General features: G+C 38.7%; 2 protein-coding genes across 3 annotated transcripts; both read left to right on the top strand.

Moving 5' to 3' along the window:
- The first annotated feature begins 1,643 nt into the window (after window positions 1-1,643).
- LOC119915235 (dysbindin-like) lies at window positions 1,644-4,406 on the top strand. Its single transcript, XM_038734773.1, has 4 exons — window positions 1,644-1,656; window positions 2,519-2,668; window positions 3,012-3,161; window positions 3,789-4,406. The coding sequence occupies exons 1-4, from the start codon at window positions 1,644-1,646 to the stop codon at window positions 4,076-4,078; spliced, it is 603 nt and encodes a 200-aa protein (XP_038590701.1). The 3' UTR covers window positions 4,079-4,406.
- A 4,829-nt stretch (window positions 4,407-9,235) lies between these two features.
- Window positions 9,236-20,681, top strand: LOC119915236 (cadherin-like protein 26). 2 transcript variants are annotated; one of them, XM_038734775.1, is made up of 20 exons: window positions 9,358-9,414; window positions 11,299-11,333; window positions 11,859-11,918; window positions 12,014-12,106; window positions 12,212-12,373; window positions 12,453-12,600; window positions 12,885-13,054; window positions 13,155-13,283; window positions 13,399-13,584; window positions 13,699-13,964; window positions 14,591-14,733; window positions 14,848-15,078; window positions 15,170-15,391; window positions 15,612-15,730; window positions 15,866-15,940; window positions 18,303-18,359; window positions 18,628-18,702; window positions 19,266-19,304; window positions 19,479-19,550; window positions 20,028-20,681. In XM_038734775.1, exons 5-20 carry the CDS (start codon window positions 12,212-12,214, stop codon window positions 20,244-20,246), a joined length of 2,313 nt encoding a protein of 770 aa, XP_038590703.1. In that variant the 5' UTR covers window positions 9,358-9,414; window positions 11,299-11,333; window positions 11,859-11,918; window positions 12,014-12,106; the 3' UTR covers window positions 20,247-20,681. The 2 variants fall into 2 exon arrangements, with proteins under 2 accessions (XP_038590702.1, XP_038590703.1); XM_038734774.1 differs by lacking the exon at window positions 11,299-11,333 and having other exon boundaries at window positions 9,236-9,414.
- The last annotated feature ends 2,004 nt before the right edge of the window (window positions 20,682-22,685 follow it).

The raw sequence follows: 22,685 nt of genomic DNA, 5'->3' as shown, positions 1-22,685 counted from the left end.
GGTCGATGCTGGAGGTAGACTTAAGGACAGATGCTCTCTTATTTTACATAACATGTCTTTATTGCCACGCACTGAAATAAAAAAAATCTCAGTAGCATCACATGTTGCTATCTAGGGGCTTTTTAGAGATTTGCAAGGTTTGCAACTGTTGACTTCTCATTTTTGGACACCTTCTGCCCATGCACGAGTCTCCAATAAAAGAGTAACTGCAGCTGAAAGATGGTACTTGAGTAAGGGACATGTTGACAAATGCTTACCCTAACCTTTACGCTTAAAACCAATGCCAACACCCTGAAAGCAAATCAGAACACCTGTGAATCAAGGATACTGTATGTACCATAAGTTAGATACATCTGCAAACATGCAAATGCTGTGCACAGATATTTGCAAGGGCCCAACATACTTTACTTACAGTAATGTTAAAATGTGGAATTGGTTTGGGAGCACTGTTGCAATCAAAACCAAAGATTAACCAAAGTCTAAAATGTTGTAAACAAATCCTTTGCTTAGTCAGACAGCTAATGTGATGCAATTAGTAGAACTCTTCCTTTGTTGTCAAATTTATTTTTAAACTGCATTTCTGTATTTTGATCATCACTACTAGAGATCAGAATATAATGAGAGCTTTTTCTTTGCCTAAAAGTAAAGTGGGAATAGAAATGAAGACAAACGAGAAGGGTAAAGAAAATATTGCAATGAATAGTATGCATTGACTGTAAATGACAGCAGGTTACTAACACAAGTTTGATAATTAGTTAATTTCCTGTAGGGGAGACTCTATATTAGAGCATTTTTGCTAGTGATGGGCTAGGCCTATGCAATGATATATGTAGATGACACAGCAAGGATTGTGATTAATGTTAGCTAAGTTAGATCATTTATATAATGTAAAATACATAATTTATATTGTTCATAGTAGATTATTATTGTGCTTTCTTGCCTGATTCACTCGCAGCTGTACCCATACCGGCTTGCTCTTTCTGAACAGCCCTAACATTAACATATGTGCTGAAAGGAAGTGGGCAGTGCTTTATTGTCCTATGTGTCTATGGACAACGACAATTTCACAACCAGTCAGATGGTAAAAGACTAAATACATTTAAAAAACACGTCAGGAAATGCAAAGGTGCTGCTGCTACTTCTACCACCACCAGTAGAGACACCATGGAGAACCGTTGACTGTTATGCCATTAATTTTCTATTTATCTTGCATTAGGAAAGTGAAGTGTATATTCTGGCACCTGAGCGCGTAGTGAGGCACACATCACCAGATAGCTAAACACTCTTGATTAACTTGACTGAAAGTAGCACTAGATGGCTTCAATGACACTCCTGACTCATGACTGATTGAAGCCATCTAGTGCTACTTTCAGTTGGTTATCATTGTGCACTTGTATGTCCGTTTATTGAAGACAGCACTCAAAGTGGTCAAGTTTTTGTTGAAGTGTTGAAGATGTTGAAGCTTCTCCCAGGTTAACACAGGCAGATGGAACAAGATGAAGTGAGGACTTGAAGCACGCTGTTCTCTAGCTTGTTTACAGGGAAATGCCTGAACTGACCATGTGACTACAATCATTGTGACTATTAACATTAACAGCCTATTAACAGACTATTAACAGCCAATGAGAGCGCACACATCTAAAATGACGCAAACAGGTGACATTTACTTAATGGCCTACAGGAGGTGCTACAAACACTTGAACAGAATGAATGCATGTAACATTACAGTGTGAATGAGTTAGTGTACAAATCACAAGATTGAGAGTTTGTGAATTGGTCATTTCGAATCGCTTTGTTCCATGTGTCTAGCCTAGCTCCAGCAAATTGATGGGTCCAATTTTTTATTGTATCAATGATCTATAAACATTTGAATCACAGATGCATGGTCCGGACAGCCACTAGGCTTGTATGTGGGCCTAACTATAATTTATTTATTGTACTCAAGGGCTCTGCTGAGGTGATAACTTTACTTGAGGAGAGCTAGTGTTTCTAGCTTTGAAAATGTATTTTAATGGCTTATTTTTGTGAGGTATTGTACTAAAAGGTCACCAAAGACCCAGAGACCCAAGAAATGTGCTGACAAGGGACACATTTCCGGGCTTTTCTTTGCTCTACTCTGCTGCTGCCTCAGGGAATCTCCACTTCTTCGCACTGGCATTCAGAGAATGCATAGACTTGTTACCTAACCTGTTGCCAGCTTTAAAACAGTTGTATCCATTAAGTTAAGGTTGCCAAACAGTACCAAGCAACCACAAACATCTCTATCTCAATTATCTCTTCTTAAGCATTTTTACATTGTATGACTTTATTGATAGGAAGCAGTAGGCACAACAAGAAATGAGGGGAGAGAGGGATGAGGAATGACCCGCAACAAGCACCTCCGGCCCAACACAAACTGCATACTACATAAATTAGATTTTTTTCAAAAATATTTAAGATACAGTGCTGCATTAAAAGACAGTTGAAGTGAATGATAATTATGTATTTTTTTTGGTATGTGCCTTGTTTTGGTGGACAGCGGAGACAGAAAACTCTCAGAGGGTGTTGGACAATGATTCCGCCCAGCACCTGAAGCTGAGGGAGAGACAGCGCTTTTTTGAAGAGGTCTACCAGCATGATGTGGACAACTACCTGCCCTCAGCTCACCTGCAGATCGACTGCAGAAAACGTGAGTGAAAGTCTCTTCTTATGTGCCATTCCCGGTGGCAACAACTTTTGTTTGGGATTTTTTTTATTATCTGATTCAACACTCTTTACAGGTTAAAATACATTTATAGCCAGTGTTGAATTGTCACTATTTATTAACATAATTAAACCAGACTTGAACATTTACCAAACTATGATTCAGTTTCACTCAAAAGCTGACTCAACTTTTATATCTGTCTGCAAATCATATATCAATATAGGCCCTGTGATGTACAGTACAGTGTCAACATTCAAATGAAATGTATCGCATTTGAAATGAACAGAGTGTATCTATATCATATCTGCTGTTCTGCCTGTATATGCAGCCCCCATGGGAAGTATATCTTCTATGGAGGTGAATGTGGACGTCCTAGAGCAGATGGACGTGATGGACATCTCTGACCAGGAGGCCCTCGACGTTTTCCTAAACTCAGGCTCAGGAACAGAAGAGGAAGCGCTGGCATCTCCACTACCAGGTGCACTGATGGCCTCTGAGCTACAATTGACCCACTGCAACTGTACTTTTTCAAGCCATTCTTGTAATCACCTTTCACTGGCAGATTTTACAAAAGCAGGCCACTTAAAGGTTGGGTAAGCGATTTTAATACAGGTCTTTTTGTCAAATTCAGTGAATATCTCCTCATAGTCCTCTAGCTGTCTGTTTTCTGTGTGCGCTAGCATTAAATTCAGCTTACTTTCTGGTTCACCAAGACATGCTGTTGCAGTGATGTTAGCTATAGTGTCCGGAAAGTATAAGATTATTATTTCAGATTCAGGACTTTTAAAGTTTGCACCATTTCAGAAATCCCCAGACTGCTGAACATTACAGGTTTCCCCACTGACAATTTGTGGTTTGTCAAAACTGCAGATGAACACCTCAGAGTCAGCTACAAAACAGCTCTGCAACCTTTTATTAGGGAAATAAATTTTCCAACACATTTGCGTAAATAGCAGTCTTTAAATTGAATCTGCAGCTTTAATTGCATTTCCATGTAGATGTTCCTACAGGGAAATATTGTTTTTATAGTGAACAGTGGTGCACCATGCTGAAACAGCTAGAACAGGTGAACTGCAGACACATTCTAAACAGCTTCTGCTTACAGAGGGGGAGGATGAAGAAGAAGAAGAGGAGGATGAAGATGCAGAGGTTGTCTACAGGGAGCATGCACCTTTGAAACGGCAAAATGAAGTTGACTCAAAGTCTCGCATGTCCTCCACATCATCTGGTTCCAGTGATACCAGCGGGGGTGGAGTCGACACACCTGTGATCCAGTCAGATGATGAAGAAGTCCATGCCGACACTCTGCTGCTGACCTCTGTTCCCCATACCAGGGATGAAGAAACAGAGGAGGAAGAAGAGGAGGAAAGATGCCTTGCAACTAAATCTTCATAAAGACTGAATTTTCTCTCAGTAGAGAGGGTAAAAGGAGTCGGAGAGCTCTCCATCTCCCCGCCTCTCTACTTTGCATTGCTTTCTTTTGTGGAAAAACCTTAGCATGGTTGATCTGGCTGTGACTTCCTGTGTCTTTTGAATGTTTTCCCGAATACACTGAATAAACCTCTTCTCTATTTTTCCTAGTAACTTTGTTGAAATTCATGGCAATGGCGACATTCCAAGTTTCCTTTCACATATGCAAATGATATGACTCATCCTGCTCCCATGCACTAACTTGTTCTGGCTGAGATTAAACTATTGTCAGTTCAAGTGCCAAAGGGAAACGTTCATGCCCATTTTGTGTCTTGAAAGCGCAGGTGCCGAACCGCATGTAAAACAAGAAGGCTATAAAGCATCTTTGATTTACAGACTTTCTGGGTAGAACACAAGTACAACAACAGAAATAGAGTAAAGTCATATTCAGTGAACACATGGACAAAAATACAGAAAAGGGAAATCCAAGGCAATCTGTAAAAAGTAATCAAAGCTTTTTAACTTTTACCGGACCTGAACTAACTAACTTGGATTTTCCTCTTCATTGAAGATTACATTAAAAGTGTAGTGAGCTATTAAGCCTTTTGTTCCCTGAGCATGCTTTTACTTCTTTGTCTACATTGTGAAAATAGCTTTGCAGTGACAATTAAATTCTTTAAGACTTCAGACTGATAGCTGTTGAGTGAATGGCTTAATGGGTCATGTGACTGGACAAAGGAGTTCAAAGGATTAAATATGTTGTTTAAGTGCGGGGCTCATGCATCTTCTTTTGTGTTTTCAGAAAATCCAGTGAGCAAAACCAAAAGTTTTATCTTTTTGACAACATGATCATGAATTTTTTGCCGTTTGAATGTGCAAACTATTTACAGTATCATCAATGGAACTGTGTTTGTAAATGCATGCCATTTTGTTTGTTAATGATTGCTTTATGTTTTCAGTTATGTAAAACTACAACAATACTGAACTATGCAGGTAACACCTGTACTCTCTCCTCCATGTGAGATGTCATTTGAGAGTTGGATATGTATGACCATGTAGAGAGTGAGTGATTCAGTTGACAAATATGTCTTTGTTTATGTTCTTTGTATAATATGTGTCTGTTTGCGGGAGTGTGACTATGTGGGTGTGTGTCTCTGAGGGTGTGGCTGGTAAACATTACAGGTATACCCCTACTTTCAAAACAACATTTTTACAATGTTAATCATTATGTGTGTATCTCTTGCCCATTTGAAAATCTTACTATGAACGAAATAAAAATGAAACAGAAGTTAAAACTGTTTATTTTACAATTTACAATTTACTGTATGTTTGCCTGTGTTGTCTGTCTTTCACTCACTTGCTATTGGTTTCTCTTTGGGTTTTTCTCATACTGCATTGTCCTGAGCATGTCTCAACACCACCTTCCTCTCTGCTGCTGTTTCTAGACCTCTTTCTAACTGAGTAGCAAATAATTAAATGTAACAAACAGTTGGCAAAATAATTTACAATGCTTTGAAGGTCTGCTGACTGTATAGATAAAGTTTTTTTGAAGTCACTCTTAAAGCGATACTCACGTGTCCATATGTACATGTGTGCTTGCAGTAATCAATACTTCTGTTTATTCTAGATGTTATGAAGGAGCTTCACACCAGACAACTTTTGAAGATCCAATATACCCTACCTGAAATGCCAATAACTTGAGAAAAACAGGAAACGTCTGAAAGAAAAAAAAAATGCTAACAGGCTAGCACTGGCCCAGCCTGTTTTGTAATACCACTTAGAAGGCCCACACATGTTTCAACAACATCATCACTTACATTGAAATCGCTTTGGGGGGTGGGGGGGGGTCTTCAGGGCCAGTATGAACATGAAGGATGATTACAGCAAGCAAAGCCTGATTCAGTGCACCATTAATCTGGGAGCACACCTATTGTTTTAAGACTTAAATAAAGCCAAACATTGAGTTCACTTGTATGATAGAGTGCAAAAATAATTTCCACACATGGAACATTTTAATGTAATGTCACAAGGATATGCAGTACGGATGAATATGGGCAGTTATCCCTCTCCTCTCTGTGTTCCAGTTCTTCTGGTTTTACAAGTGTACGTGTTGTTTACTCTCAGCATTTGCTTAGATGCTAAAGTTCGTGGAATAGTTTGCCTGCTGACAAACAAGACGCTGCTTTTTATCCTCTCCATGACACATTATGTTTCTCTTGAGCTTCCACTTGGCAAAGAGCTTGCACATAGTCTCTTAATCACAGACTAGTGAGTTGCTTTGACCCACAGACACAGAGATTTTAACTCAACAATTATCAACACAGTGGGGAGCATACTGAGATCTCTGTACTCTGGGCAGGCCACAACTTGCATGTTCTACAACCTGACCACTGACTTGACTTGACTTCATCCACAGGCCTACAGGTCTGGGATGCACCATGTCTCATTCCTTCTACTGCAATAACAACGTCCGACAGGAATTATGTGGTAAAACCCATCACCATGAACTCTAATTAGCGCTTAATGTGGCATGGCCTACAGGTTCCAGGTATACTGAAAAACACAATTGGCTGTGGTGTGCTGACTGAACGTTAATCTCTGAAATAAGTTCATAAAGCCCTCCTAAACCTTCAGAGAAATCCTTGTTTCCCTCAAGTTAATCTGTCGCTAACTTTCCTTTTACCAATGACCTTTAGTGTTCTGCCTCCTCTAACCAAGACCAACCACTCATATGCTTCCACAACTGGAGCAAATCCGTCTGGCCCAACACCTCTAAGCCTGATTAGTTTAATTACAGTGCCTCGGGAACTACAAGATTGCATACCTGGGACTACTCAAAAGTCTTTCTAGAAGCATATTCAACCTTTTGCTCCAATACTGTCAATATAAATCCCAGGTTACTTAAAGCTTTCATTATCTCAATAACCCATGTCTTCAGATTCCAATCTTACTCAGTTATCAAAGCAACTGAAAATCAGTGTAAAGCTGATGATACACAGAGCAACTTTTAGAGCAATCGTGAAGGGCAACGTTGCCGTCAGTGGTAATTGTAAAGCTTCAGTTCCTGTAATGTCAATTCTGCATGAAGCACCGATATATATAAGTCTGAAGTCAAATAGGTCATCGTCATCATGAGAATAGACAAACTTGTACTGTATCAGGTAGCAGAATCAGCATTGGATCTTCAAAAGAAGGTGCAAAATGACAGAAACAAAGTGTGAACTAGCTCACTTTTTACATCACAAATGTCACATAGGAGAAACGAATCTTATAACACATTCTGGCTTTACTGAATCAAACAATTACTTCAGTAGAACGTAATAAACTTTAGTCTGCTGGCTAAACATGTCCAACTGTAAGTGGCATTGCGTGACAAAACAAACAAATATTACGTTGCCCTGAGGCTAAATCAGCAGGGAGGAGCTCTCCTCTTCATTTTCTTGCCAAGAGTTTTATGTCTCTCTATCCTCACAGCATCTGCTGAGTTAATATGAAATAAAGTTGTATTATATTCCCACACTTTCAAGACACGGACTAGAAGAGCGGGTGTGCATTTCTTTTTTCAAGACTAGAACATCCTTCTACTGAATTCAGATTTGAACATTATACGTAAGGGATGATTAGTTTTTAAGATCACAATACAGTAGTTTATTAATGCATATGCATCAGTGTGAGGAGTGTGAAGTGGACTTTGATGAGAAACGAATAATTTTAAGCATACTTTCTCTGAATGTTGTGCCCTAAACCCCACCTGTAAAACTGTAAAACATGCCCCAGGGCAGATCTGGATGTTTAGCATCTGCCTTACACAAGACGGAAGAACAAGATAATCTCAGAACATGAGAGACCGGAAACACTGCACTCCATGACCCTCTGTGACACATGGCTGTTTCTACATGTCTCATTTTAACTGGGTGAAATAAACAGAATATAAATATGAAGTGATCAGTAAAGAACATGAAAATGTACAATATTTGTAGCAAAAATAAATCTTCCTTCGTGATGTTTTGCAAAACAGAAATATTCTTAGTCTTTACTCAGACACTTACACCACTGTCAGCATGGAGCTTCATAGGAAAGCTTGCAATAAAAAAGATATAATTGCCCTCTTATTAAAAAAGAAATTCCAATGAAATTGGGTGAGGAACTTAGCCTGGGTATAAGACAGTTTTTTTTCTTTGGACACAATCCATCTGCCCATTTTGATGATTTTACAGCATTTATTAGACTGACAAATGTAAATGAACCAACAAAAACAGGGAAGCTGCATGAGCTGCATGCAAATGTGGATTCAGTTTTAAATAAAATCAGAAAATAACTCATCAATAGTGAAAATAATTATTATAAATTATCATTATTTATGGAAAATAAAACCATGACATTGAAACAAGGTGATGGATTTTTTTTTTTTCAATGAGGGTTCAGGGGTCTGCTCTTTTAATACATACTCAAGTACTTTGGAATTGCCAACCTCTGAATTGATGGGAGCTTATACTTATAACCTCTGGCATCTTCCCTGCTCACAATGAAAGACATTACATGGATGGAGAGCCTCAAAGATCTGCCAATTGACATTGCTTGGCGAGCTGGACCCAATCAAAATTTAAAAAAAAAAAAAAGTTTTGTTGCATGTAATTTAATCCTTGGACTCATCCATGTCAGTTTGAAGTGATGTGACATTAAGACAGAACAACAGAAGAAAACACACAAATCTAAAACCAAATGCTGTCCACATCCAATATGTGTATAAGAATGTGCATGTGGAAGAGGACAAGATATTCTGTGACTGATAGCTGGTTAAATTAGCCTGGGAGGGAAGTATTACTGCACCAGTGGGTTTCAATTGTCATTTCAGTCACTTTAATACTTTCAGGGCCTATGAAACTGAACTACATTTGCATGTGATGTAGGTCAGACATAAATAAGACATGGTAACCTGAGCCATCGAGTTGGAGGGGTGTACACCTGAGCCAAGCCGCAGGCAGGAAGCCCAGTATTAACTTATACACTCCCAAAATATTTAGATATAAAAACAAATACATAGATGAGTGTGCACAAAGCACAGCTCCAACTGGTTTTGTCCTACACACAAATTGTATGTATAAACACCACATCTAACATCGCGACTTCACACATATCTGCACACATGAAACAAACAGCCCTCTGTTAACTGCAAAGTCAGCCAACCTGCTGCCTGCAGGCATTGTGGGCTGTCTTCAGCGCTACTCATTTTCAAGCTGACTTTGACTCTTTTGGAGTATTCACACCGAGGATTTCAAGCAGAGCGGCTCAAGATGAGGACCATTGCCCTCTTCCTCTTGGTAGGCATGAAATACTGAATTATCTGTAGTTATATATATTTCATATAAAAGGCATCATGCTGTTTAAACAAGCAACATTTTGGTTAACTGTGAACACAAAAAACCAAGTGAATGACTGGCTATATCTATCACAAAGTATTTGTTTTTAAAGAGTTGTTTAGTTTGTGATTACTTGTAAAGTTGAAAATAAGGCATAGAATGTCAGCATGCACAGAAACAGTACATGCGACATGCAGTTACTGATTTTCAATCGGTTAAAAGCAGTTGGATGAATTCATCAAGCGAAACCAGTTCTATGGAATTACACTATGGAAATACAGGTTGTGGACATGGTAACATGAGCTCCTTAAAACGCATTGGAGTACAACAACACTTAACAAAGACACATATATTAAACAGAGTTGTTGTTGTTGAATTTGATTGGGTTATAATGTACACGTTTACTGTTATTGAGTTAGTTGCAACTGCATCTGTCCTATCTTTTGCGGTTATGCTGAAAGGCAGTTCCATGCATTCATCCATCGTCAACCGCATATCATGCGTACAGGGTTGCGGGGGAGCTGGAGCCTATCGCAGCTGACATTGGGCGAAAGGCGGGATGCACCCTGGACAGGTCGCCAGTCCATCGCAGGGCCACACATAGACAAACAACCATTCACTTGCTGTGAGGTGACAGTGCTAAACACTGCACCACCGTCCCCGGCTGAAAGGCAGTTCTTTTTAAAAAATCAGTTTTAACAACTGAATGCAACTAGAGATGTCTTTCTCTAAGGGATATTTCTTAAAAAATATCCCTAAATACTTGTACTTAATAATTTGCTCCCGGTGCCTGTATGAATTAAGTTGGATATTTAGGTGTTTAGGTGTTACACTTCATTTTCCAGTAAACTTAAAGGGTTCATTTGCAAGGGTTCTCTGTTTTTATTTTTTATTTTTAAATTATGTTTTTTGTGCACTCAAGGGCATGTCAATTAAACATGTAGGGGTTTATTCATTTTAAGAATGGCATTTATCTGTTTTTGCAAACAAATATTTCATTTGGTTCCCACACCAATCACAAAGGTATTTGTTAATACACACCTATTCTAGTGATATGCCTGCTAGCAAATAGATGTCACAGACGGGATGGGAAAGCCATGTTCATGATGAATATTCTGGATGCAGAGCTCTGAATCGCCATCAACATCACAACACGTTTTTTCTTCATTCAAGTGAAAACCAATGAAAACCAAGTTGCTTTCAGTCTGATTATGAGGCGACTTGATGTTGCCCTGAGAACTGAGAATCTGTTCTTTTCCCAGAAGTAAATAAGAAGTGGTGTTGCAGTGGATAAGACACATATCTTTGGTGTGGGAGACGCGAGTTCTATTCCCACTGTGACACATCCACTAATGTGTCTCTGAACAAGACTCTGAACCACTCATTGCTCCAGAAGCGCACAGTCTCTGACATATATAGCAATTGTAGGTTGCTTTGGAAAAAAGTGTCAGGTAAATGTAATAAGTGTGATAGATGTCTGTTTCCTCTGTTCCCAGTTATACAACTTTTGGTCCGGTTATTTCAAAATAATTTTAACTATAATAGGAATACATCTTCACCCATGCCTCTTAATTGCTTTTCTTGGGATCTTAGACGAGTCAGGTCAAATCAATTTGACATAGATCTTTACTTGCCAGAGGTCTAATACTTTTACAGTAGAAGTCTCCAAACCCTCCGTCAGTTTCACAGTGCCTCACTGATGTTATGTTTTTCTTGCTATGTTTTTCTTCTTACATTGAGAGGAACACTGACATGTTTTTTTCACATTTGGCAGCCTTTTCAATCATATTTTACAGGCTTGCAGGTCCTACCAGACTAAGTTCTCTTATATTTTTCTGTGCGTAGGTATGTGATTTCAACTAAGCCAGGGTGGAGGTTTGGTGGGTTGTGTGCCTTTTGTCCTTTTTCTCTTTTTCTTTTTAAAGTCTTAACTGTAAAGAATGCCCATTTTCATGTAACTTGATTCACTTTCCAATTAAACAACAACAATCAAAATATTTTTAACTCAAGGTTCACATAGGCCTACTAACTATCTTTGAATTTTTGGCCATGGGCCATTAAGTTCTGTTTTAGGAAGGCTGTGGGATACACTTGAATATCACTGTCAGTAAAAGTATCTGTTAAATATGTATTGATCTGTCATCTCTCCTCTAATAAAGGCATACGATTAAAAATAAGTGTAGTGACTCACATGCCTTGCTATTAATTGAAGTTTTGTTAGATGTGTTTCCATTCAAATTTCATTAATAGCTTGTTAGATTGATTTTATCAAGACCTCATACAGAGAGAAATTGGTTGGTTGCTCTGGTTTCCTCCCACAGTCTAGACATGCAGATTAGAAGAAACACTAAACGCAGAAATGTGAAGGTAAAAACAAGTATCACTATCCAGTTTTTCTGTTGTAGGTCGCATTAACAGCCCTGGCAGAGTCTCTCCATGGCGACCGCAGCGGACGTGTCAAGAGGGTAACTGTTTCATGTTTGGAATTCCTGCTAAAATGTTTTGTTTCCAGCAGAAATTATAACCATTATATGTATGATCAACATTCTGGGTTCAACAGGAGCTTCTGGTGCGTTCCAAAAGAAGGTGGGTGTTGTCGACAATTGAACTAGAAGAGGAAGATAAAGGGCCATTCCCCAAACAAATTTCGCAGGTGAGGACATTATTTTGTAAATTAAATTAATGGTCAGTGAGGCAGATCTTGGCTGGGCAATGCATGCAAATAATAACAGCTCAATGGTGTGTGTCTTGATACTAGATGTTTAATGACATGAAGGACTATCAGGGGCAAACGCACAAGTACGTTATAAGTGGAATGGGTGTGAATGAGGAGCCTCTGGGAGTGTTCCGAATGGATGAACAAAACGGAACCGTCTTTGCCCTTAAATCTGTCGACAGAGAGCAATACGAAGTTTTCACGGTGAGCTAATACTGGTTTACCAATCCTTCTGATGATAAAATACACTTTACACAGATTTTAACCATTATTTTACCCACAGATTAGGTTTGATATCGTGGACAAACAGACAGAGAAGAATATAGACAGGGAACTGGCTTTTAATGTAGAGATAAAGGACGTCAATGACAACCCACCTACATTTTCTAAATCCAGATATGAAGAAGATGTGATGGAAAATATTCCAGAGGGTGAGTATACAGTTGCGCAAATGACTCATAAGAGTACTATGAGCATATTTTCTGCCTGCAGTCACTGAGTATGACACGTCAAAGTAAAGTAAATTAACACAATAAACAAGCATACGTCTATAGAGGACTTCTTATGAAGTAGGGGGTTAAATAAATATGTGAGAAAATATTAATCAAACCTGGGCTGCCTCCTTCATCCTCTCTCCATTCATACTACTTTTTCTCCCATTGCCCACTTCCTACTTTTCTACAACATGTTCGCTCCTCTTTGTTTCTTCTTGTAGGATACTTGCCAGTGCAGCTGCTGGTCACAGACAGAGATAAGAGGAACACATCTAACTCTGAAATCACTGTCAGTGTGATTAAACAGATCCCTCAAGAGCCTAAGATTGGTTTGAAGATGATCAGTGCCAATGTGCACCAACTCACCTTTAAAGGATGTTTTGACTATGATGTGAGTACTCACAACAGTGGGCAGTACCATACAGTCCATGGTAACAAACACGCAGATTTGTCAATACAATATCTAAAATACCATATTTTATATATTTCAGAAAGAAAAGAAGTATGAAGTTACTGTTCAAGCCAAAGATGCTGGAACACCGTCCCTTACATCCACTGCTGTTGTTATTCTCAATATTATTGACACAAACACTCATCTTCCAACATTCAAGGAGGGAAAGGCATGTATAATAATAATAATAATAATAATAATAATAATATATTTTTTAAATTATTATTATTAAGTCGATTTTTAAAATGATGTTTGATGTTGAAGATACTGTTCTGCCCGTCCAGTACCAAGGTGAAGTGGCAGAATCGGCCGTCATCAACGATGTTTTGAGAGTTGCGGTAGAGGACAAAGACACTCCTAAAACCCCTGGCTGGCGTGCAAAATACTTCTTTATTAGTGGGAATGAGGAAGGAAACTACAAAATTGAAACTGACCCCAACACTAATGAGGGTATTCTGAGTGTCATCAAGGTAATTCTGTAAATCTTCGTTGATTTACAGTGGGCCAAGCTGAAATCCAACAAAGTTTATCTTTTATCATTAATGGCAGTTGCACTAGTACTGACCTTGTTTTTTTTCTTCCAGGGGAAGGATTTTGAGAAGACAACTTTGACCAAACTGCAGATCGGGGTAGAGAATGAGGAACCCTTATTTGTTTGTAAAGATAAATCTATTGGTACATCCACACTTCCGCAACCAGATTCAGTCAACATCACAATGAAAGTGGTTGATGTCAATGACCCACCTGAGTTTAAGAGAAAAACAGAAGATGTGTACCAGAAGGAAGAGGAGGAGCCAGGAAAGGTGCTGTTCACTCCAGAGGTCCATGATGTCGAGAATAACAACATCAGGTTGGTGACTACATACTGAATTAATAATCTGTGTACTGTGAATAGAGCCCAGTTTATACTTGATTTTTCTGGAAAATGAGAGTTAAAAAAAATCTCAATGTTTGCTTTTTAACATAAACACACACCATAACCTGACTTTTTAAAAATAAATTTACACTGTTTCCAAATTACAAAGACATATCGTTGGCATTTCTGTACTGTAAGTTTAGTTTAGGCCGGCAGATAGCCATATGGATATATGCTTAATAACCTAACCAACCTGCCAATGCATTGTTCAGGCCGTAATTGTGAATACAGGAAATTATGGGAAATTACCTGATAATCTGGCATACTGTATAAAATAAAACTTACTTCATCTAATTATAATTATGTAGCACCTCTGTCAGTTCCTGCTTTTGTGTGTTAATAGTAATACTCGACATTTTAAATGCCAGTCTAGAAGTTGCACACAAACGTATAAGTGCATACAACCTTTCACAGTCTTGCCACCCACATGACCTTAGGTTTGAAATTGTCACTGGGGTAATTTTTTTAATTGTAGCTACACATTTGGTTTTCAGCAGCTGCAATTCACTGTGTTCACTTATTATGTTCTGCTCTACTTCCATTTCTCCTCCTGTGATTAGGTATACATTGTTAAAAGATCCAGCTGGCTGGGTGGCCATTAATAACAAAACAGGACAAATCACATCAGCTAAGAAGATGGACAGAGAGTCTCCCTATGTTAAGGACAGTATTTACACAGTCATCATTGGTGCCACGGATGATGGTATGAAGGAGCTCTGCTGTATATTAACAAACACAAGCTGTATGATATGGTCCACTAGTAAACTAAATGCCTAGGTTAATAAAGTGTTTTTATTTTATTTGCGTGGTTACCAAGGTGAGCCTCCAGCCACAGGTACATGCACTGTCCTGATCCACATTGGAGATATCAATGACAACTTACCTAAGCTGGTCAATAATCGCACCATTATGTGTGGAAACAAGGTTAACAAGGTCATGGTGCCAGTCAAGGACTTAGACATCCATCCCTTTAGTGGACCCTTTGTCTTCTCCCTGGGAGGTGATGACAAAACTCTGAAACAGCAATGGAAACTAGACCCAGCCTATGGTTAGTACATATCTGTAAACCTATTTACTAAAAAAACTAAATTGTTCCAATTCAAGTATATCTACACACCTCTCTTTTCGTCCTTCACCAGGTGAAGAAGGTGGGCTTATTAGCCAGAATTCACTACCTTATGGTAACTACTCAGTGCCCCTGGAGATTCAGGACCAACAGAACATGATTGGACGTGAAACTCTGGTAGTGATGGTGTGTGATTGTGGAAAGGGGGACGTTTGCCTTAGCAAAAAGCCGTTGTCATCCCGCCTTGGGGTACCTGGCATTGGACTGATCTTTGCCGGACTCCTCTTATTTTTGTGTGAGTATGGCAATCATTGGAAGAATTAATAAAACCATAAAATTCATGCTCGATAAACCTGCAGTGACCGTCAAAGTGTCTTTGTATCAAGTCATTTAGATGTAAATCAACTTCTCTGAGGAAATTAAGTTGTATTTTGGAATTTTTAATTATGAGGAAGATTGTTGAAAACACAAAGTGCACACTCTGTTCTCAGTGTTATTTTGATGCATGTCTGCAGTATTGCTACTGCTCTTTATGTGTGAGTGTGGAGGGAAAGAGCACATTCCCATGGTGGAGGATGAGGGCAGCCAGACACTCATCAAGTATAACCAAGAAGCAGGGGCCTCCGAATGCAAGGTGTGTAGGTTGTGTTATGTGTGTGCAAATTAGAGGGAGTAAGACATTATGCTATATTACTCCACCAATCACACTGTCTTACCAATTTTTTGGGTACCTTATCATATTATTTATTGTTTCTCTCTTCTCTGCCAGGCTGAACCAACTCTGCTCCTAACGCCTACAAACAGTGTGGCTGTGACAGACGGCCTGAAAAAGGGCACCATGAAGGTACTCTTCCTCTCCCTCCTCAGCCTCTCATTCCCCTTTTTGTGGTTGACTTTTTTCACAGACCTTTTTTCACAGACCTGACTTAGGTGTGTAAGTGCTGCCACAAGTTCAAGGTGTGTCGAAAGGCCTCAGTAGATAAACCAAAGGCGTTACATAAAGAAAATGGCCAGTCTTAAACAGCTACAATGAACAATGTTACTTTCTTTGGTCTATCTACCTGAAGTGATGACAGATAAGACAGGTATGTGACGTAAGAGTGTACATAATGTATGCTGGAGATACATTAATGCATTAAATTAAAAGGTTTGTACAGCACTGAGTAACAAATACCTTACAGGAGGAACTTTAGCATGTGGCATGACACGATACAAAGAAGACATCTTGGACTGCCTGGAATACCCACAGAGAGGGACAGCTTTTTCTCTTTTGGATGCACTGATCACATTTACTGCAGATAACTGTGAAGCATTGGAGTATTGTAGTATGTGAATGTGAGATTTGAGATTTGTGGTACACGAGCAGATGTACAGTGGGTACGGAAAGTATTCAGACCCCTTTAAATTTTTCACTCTTTGTTTCATTGCAGCCATTTTCCAAAAATCAAAAAAGTTCATTTTATTTCTCAGTAATGTACACTCAGCACCCCATCTTGACAGAAAAAAAACAGAAATGTAGAAATTTTTGCAAATTTATTAAAAAAGAAAAACTGAAATATCACATGGTCATAAGTATTCAGACCCTTTGCCGTGACACTCATATTTAACTCAGGTGCTGTCTATTTCTTCTGATCATCCTTGAGATGGTTCTACACCTTCATTTGAGTCCAGCTGTGTTTGATTATACTGATTGGACTTGATTAGGAAAGCCACACACCTGTCTATATAAGACCTTACAGCTCACAGTGCATGTCAGAGCAAATGAGAATCATGAGGTCGAAGGAACTGCCTGAAGAGCTCAGAGACAGAATTGTGGCAAGGCACAGATCTGGCCAAGGTTACAAAAAAATTTCTGCTGCACTTAAGGTTCCTAAGAGCACAGTGGCCTCCATAATCCTCAAATGGAAGACGTTTGAGACGACCAGAACCCTTCCTAGAGCTGGCCGTCCGGCCAAACTGAGCTATCGGGGGAGAAGAGCCTTGGTGAGAGAGGTAAAGAAGAACCCAAAGGTCACTGTGGCTGAGCTCCAGAGATGCAGTCGGGAGATGGGAGAAAGTTGTAGTAAGTCAACCATCACTGCAGCAATCCACCAGTCGGGGCTTTATGGCAGAGTGGCCCGACGGAAGCCTCTCCTCAGTGCAAGACACATGAAAGCCCGCATGGAGTTTGCTAAAAAAACACCTGAAGGACTCCAAGATGGTGATAAATAAGATCCTCTGGTCTGATGAGACCAAGATAGAACTTTTTGGCCTTAATTCTAAGCGGTATGTGTGGAGAAAACCAGGCACTGCTCATCACCTGTCCAATACAGTCTCAACAGTGAAGCATGGTGGTGGCAGCATCATGCTGTGGGGGTGTTTTTCAGCTGCAGGGACAGGACGACTGGTTGCAATCGAGGGAAAGATGAATGCGGCCAAGTACAGGGATATCCTGGACGAAAACCTTTTCCAGAGTGCTCTGGACCTCAGACTGGGCCGAAGGTTCACCTTCCAACAAGACAATGACCCTAAGCACACCGCTAAAATAACGAAGGAGTGGCTTCACAACAACTCCGTGGCTGTTCTTGAATGGCCCAGCCAGAGCCCTGACTTAAACCCAATTGAGCATCTCTGGAGAGACCTGAAAATGGCTGTCCACCAACGTTTACCATCCAACCTGACAGAACTGGAGAGGATCTGCAAGGAGGAATGGCAGAGGATACCCAAATCCAGATGTGAAAAACTTGTTGCATCTTTCCCAAAACGACTCATGGCTGTATTAGATCAAAAGGGTGCTTCTACTAAATACTGAGCAAAGGGTCTGAATACTTATGACCATGTGATATTTCAGTTTTTCTTTTTTAATAAATTTGCAAAAATTTCTACATTTCTGTTTTTTTCTGTCAAGATGGGGTGCTGAGTGTACATTACTGAGAAATAAAATGAACTTTTTTGATTTTTGGAAAATGGCTGCAATGAAACAAAGAGTGAAAAATTTAAAGGGGTCTGAATACTTTCCGTACCCACTGTATAACTTTAAGGAATTGAGTGAACGTGATCTGTTTTTTACCCCAGAAGTTTTATTTTCCAAGAACTGATCTTGTGGCTGCTGTTCAAACACTGAATGATGCGCTTAAATGCCATAGACAAAAATACAAAGCCATTTTTACTGGGCTCTGTTTCTAAGGTTACTTCATTAATTTGCTTTGCTCAAATATATGTTTAAGGTGGCCCCAGTAATGACCCAGATCGTGGATATGTACAACAACTCAGGGCCCACCATGGTGAGTAACAGGTCTTTAAATGGTCTCCATTGTGTGTTTGCAATTTAAGACAATGAATTACAATGATTCAGAGAAATAGTTGCACCGTTTACAGCAGTGGGACTTGTTCAAATGATGATTTTCAAACAATAAATTAACTAAGAATAAACAGTGTTCATCTGTTTTAGCAGATTTGACCTAAAAATCTGTAGCTAGTACCAGGCAAGGCCTCTTGCTGTCCTTTGCTACGCTTCCACCCTGATTTAACCTGACTGTATATCCTCTACAGATCAACTCCAACATGAACTCACTGGGCATGCAGCGTCAAAGAAACAGTCTCAGAAGCTACGGAGGGCAAAGCATAGTGAGTAACAACAGCTGTGATGACAATATCTATATCTAATAATGTAACTTAGCATCTGTGAGATCAATTGCTCTGTTGGTGTGTTTTATAGATAATCTGTACAATACCAGCTTAAATCCACAAGGGGATGCCCCAACTTGTTTTTTAATGCTACATGTGTAATCATTTTCTACAGTCTATGTTGCACAAAGGCACATTCTAGTATAAGCAGGGGTTTGTTTTCTGGACCCATTGTTTGTGTGGTAGTCTTTTTGCTTCTGTCTGTCTACTGTAGTGGTTTTATTGAAATAATTAGCTTTTGGGACAGATCTGGATTCAGGGCTGATGTCCTGAAATCACTTCACTGAAAGACAGATAAAAAAGCGGTCTTTCTCACCAATGAAAAAATATAACCCAGGTATTTTATTGTTATTACTGAAATGAATCCTGAGGCAATTTTCATCAAACATTTTCATTTATTTAAAAATAATTCTAGCAAGTGCTATCTGGTTCCAGTAAAAAGAAGAAAAGAGTGAGAGAGTGAGAGTTGTTAAGACTGAATCTGTTTATTTCCTGAATTTCAGTACTCTACCTGGACTACAAACAGGAACAACACCTACAAGGTAAGTATTGCTCTTCATTGAATTAGTCTTTTTTAATAATTATGTAAAATATAAACCTCTTTGACTGCACTATATATACTTCCTATTGCATATACAGTGTGTTAATTAAGCAGTGGGGAGCCCATACGTTATATTTTGGCTTTGAGTGCTCACAATCCTCCTCTCTGTGAACAGGGACGATCATCAACGTACCAACGCTCTTTCAGCCTGCTGTCAAATCAAAACATTGCAGATCACATTGACAGGGTAAGAGAGCTTGTCTCACATCTCACAGATTTACATAGGGCGTGCTATGTGAATGCCACCGTAAGACACTTGACTTTACTGGGACACGCTGAAGTATCCTTGGGCTGAACCCCAAATTGCTCCAGATGGTCAGAACAGCAGGTTCTATGGTAGCTGGCTGCTATCAAATGTGTGAATCAGTAAATTGTAAAGGGCTTTAGATAAAAGCTCTATCTAAACAGGAGCCATTTTACTCAGTAAACTGTAATCGCTGCACAGCCCAGTACAGGCCGAATGCTAATATACTGTACATAACACAGATAAAAATAAAATCTTGGTTATCTGTTTCTGCTTTGAGCAATGAAATAAGTAGTCAAGTGCCATGAATATAACATCATACATGCAGACTGAATGTTTTTTAGATATATTTTGGTCTGACCAGTTTTTGACAAAACTACCCAGAAATCCTTTTTTGACTCCTCAAAACTCCTCCCACAGAAACTGTACATGATTAATGGAAACCATGTAGAGCACCCAGTGTACCAACCCCACGAGTATGCCTACGAGGGACAGGAAAGCGAATGCCTGTCACTGGATCAGATGTCACTCAGCAACCTGGGAGATGATTTGAAGTTTCTGAATGATTTGGGGCCAAAGTTCAAGACCTTGGGAGGCATCTGTCACCAGACAATTCAAGAAAAAAAGATAGAGCTTTAAAGGGTACAGCTGAACTAGGATTTTTTTTTTTTTTTATCAGCAAAGTTGTTCTTAGATAGACCACAATGTTTGGATTTTGTACTTGTGCATTTCAGACTCAAACACCTCACTTATTTTAGAGATGTTATTCTATATCTGATATCTATCCACACAATGAGGATCATATTGTAGAGGTTGCACAAGATGGAATTAATGCACTCCACAAATGCTCTGGTGATTGTGAAATGTTACGTTGTGACTGGGTGTGTTTGCTTGGCTTTTAACTTGTTTACTTTAGGTGTGGTTGCTGCTACATTGCAATGCACATCATTTTTAACACTGGAGGTTTTGTCATTGCAGTGTTATTGTGATGTTTTAAACTGTACGTTTATCTGTGGCAACCGGAATATTTCATATTATACACAATGTTGTGTATAACCCTTTTGTAAAAAAGCATTCATAGGACCAGCAGAAAGCTGACTGGTTGAAATCAATATTGGTCAACAGTAATTGTTCAGTGGTATGGTTACTAAACTGAGGTACCATAAATGTTTGTTGCCCATAGTTAATGATCTGGTATACAGTAGTATGGAATTAACACTATGTTTGTATTGCTTTTTCTTGTGTGTTTTTTTTAATCTTAAACATGAACTCTTTTATAAAATACATTAGTATTTGGAGAGAAATTAGCATTTGCCATTACTAAAAGATATGTTGGTACATAGCAACCTTTGGGTTGAAATCTTTTTACCTGTGGGGTGGGTATTATTTATTAAAGCAACTATATTAAAAAGTAATTATACCAAACTAACAACATACTGTACCACTATGCATACGACATATAATATAAATTTGGTCTGAAAAACTATAAAAAAACTTCGTATTCATTAATTTATACTTGCATGTTACTTGTCTTACCTAAAGACTATGACATTAATTGTAGGAGATGAAGAAGTTGTTGATGAGGGAGTGGTGGCAGAAAAACTCTCACACAGCTTGTCAAAAGGGCAGTGAGTTGAGTTGACTGTGCTGACACCCTGAACATAATTCCAGTGACAATCCCACCCAACATAGTGTAGCGTTCTTGAGAAGTGTTTTTAAAACCAATGACACCAGCTGTCTATTGTTTTGGCATAGGTGTCATTTACACTGGGGACACATGGGGACATGTCCCCACCACTTTTTGAAATGGCTGATTTTGTCCCCACCACTTTTTGAAAGCATTTAATAAAAAAATTTTGAAAATTAGCTTGCAACAAGAAATGTTAAATAACAAATAAAAATTCTATGAGAAAGGTTTACTTGCACAATAGGAAAAAAAAGAAAATGCAATGTAAATATAGAAGAAAACAGATCTGCCTTGTCCCAAAAAAATAACTGGTGAACTAAAACAAGCTGATTACTGCATCATATTTAATAATAATTTTGTAATCTGAATTGTCACCGACTACATGAATTTTGTTTCCCTTCGTGTAAATAAGAGACATTTCCACCATAAATTGGTGCAGAAAATGTCTCCAGAATACAGGAAATCAAGAGTTTAATGCTGAAGATCTTCTGGGGGAGGACCTAGAAGACCCTCGTTATGAATACACTTTAGTCACAATTTAGAATAATAGCTTATAGCAATGTTTAAAGTTATATTTATATTATAGTGAAGTGGTTGTCTTTAATTGTCCACTGCATCTGTTAGGGCCTGTCCATAGGCATGTAATTATGTTGAAAATGTTCAAAATTCATACAGATTGTTCATAAAGTGAAGAAACATAAATAAAAGATGTTTTCCTGCGCAAACTTCACTTTACTTAAAGCAAACAATAACATGTTATAAGGTCTTATAATTAGTTCATATGGTATTATGTCCACCTGTAAATATTATACAGGGATAAATATTTTAACACTTTACTTAAAGCAAACAAAGACATGCTATATAACTTTAAACATTACTATAAGCTATTATTCCATTTTATATCACTAATTGTAAATGGTGACTAAAGCGTATTCATAACGAGGCAGAGTCGGTGGTTATAATGTACTATGGAACATGGTCGGAGATTCTTGCCGCACATTGTTATAAACTGGTATTAATATTAGTTATGAAACATTAAATCAAAAGGTCATAATACATTATGAACTTCGCTATAGAGCCTAATGCATGTTTGTAAGTGATTATAACAACTGTTATAATGTCTTATGGACGCATTATATCCTGTTAAATATATACATAAGTCATTATCGCAATGACCTTCATAGAAAGTGTTACCAATATTTCTTCAAAATACCATTGAAATATCTTGTTGTCTTCTTCTCGTGACTTCAATATTGTGCATTCTCACATCTGGTGGACTGAGTGTTTCTTCACATCCCTAATATGAGCCCTTAAATGTCTCCACCACTTTTGAACACAAAGTGACATCTTTGTGTTTTGGTACTGTATAAACACCACAGGCCTACTGTTTA

Source organism: Micropterus salmoides, unplaced genomic scaffold (genome assembly GCF_014851395.1).
Source record: "Micropterus salmoides isolate LMB-PRFRI ecotype aquatic unplaced genomic scaffold, ASM1485139v1 Ms_hic_scaffold_2003, whole genome shotgun sequence".
NCBI lineage: Eukaryota > Metazoa > Chordata > Actinopteri > Centrarchiformes > Centrarchidae > Micropterus > Micropterus salmoides.
The sequence above is the reverse complement of the archived record's forward strand: the minus strand, read 5'-3'. Positions and strand labels throughout refer to the sequence as shown.

Coding starts and splice junctions, on each gene's coding strand:
- LOC119915235 (XM_038734773.1), top strand. Junction 2,669..3,011: donor GCAGATCGACTGCAGAAAAC/GTGAGTGAAAGT, acceptor CTGTATATGCAG/CCCCCATGGGAAGTATATCT. Junction 3,162..3,788: donor GCTGGCATCTCCACTACCAG/GTGCACTGATGG, acceptor TTCTGCTTACAG/AGGGGGAGGATGAAGAAGAA.
- LOC119915236 (XM_038734774.1), top strand. CDS start 9,388: ATGAGGACCATTGCCCTCTTCCTCTTG. Junction 12,601..12,884: donor GATGGAAAATATTCCAGAGG/GTGAGTATACAG, acceptor TTCTTCTTGTAG/GATACTTGCCAGTGCAGCTG. Junction 15,941..18,302: donor TGAAAAAGGGCACCATGAAG/GTACTCTTCCTC, acceptor TATATGTTTAAG/GTGGCCCCAGTAATGACCCA.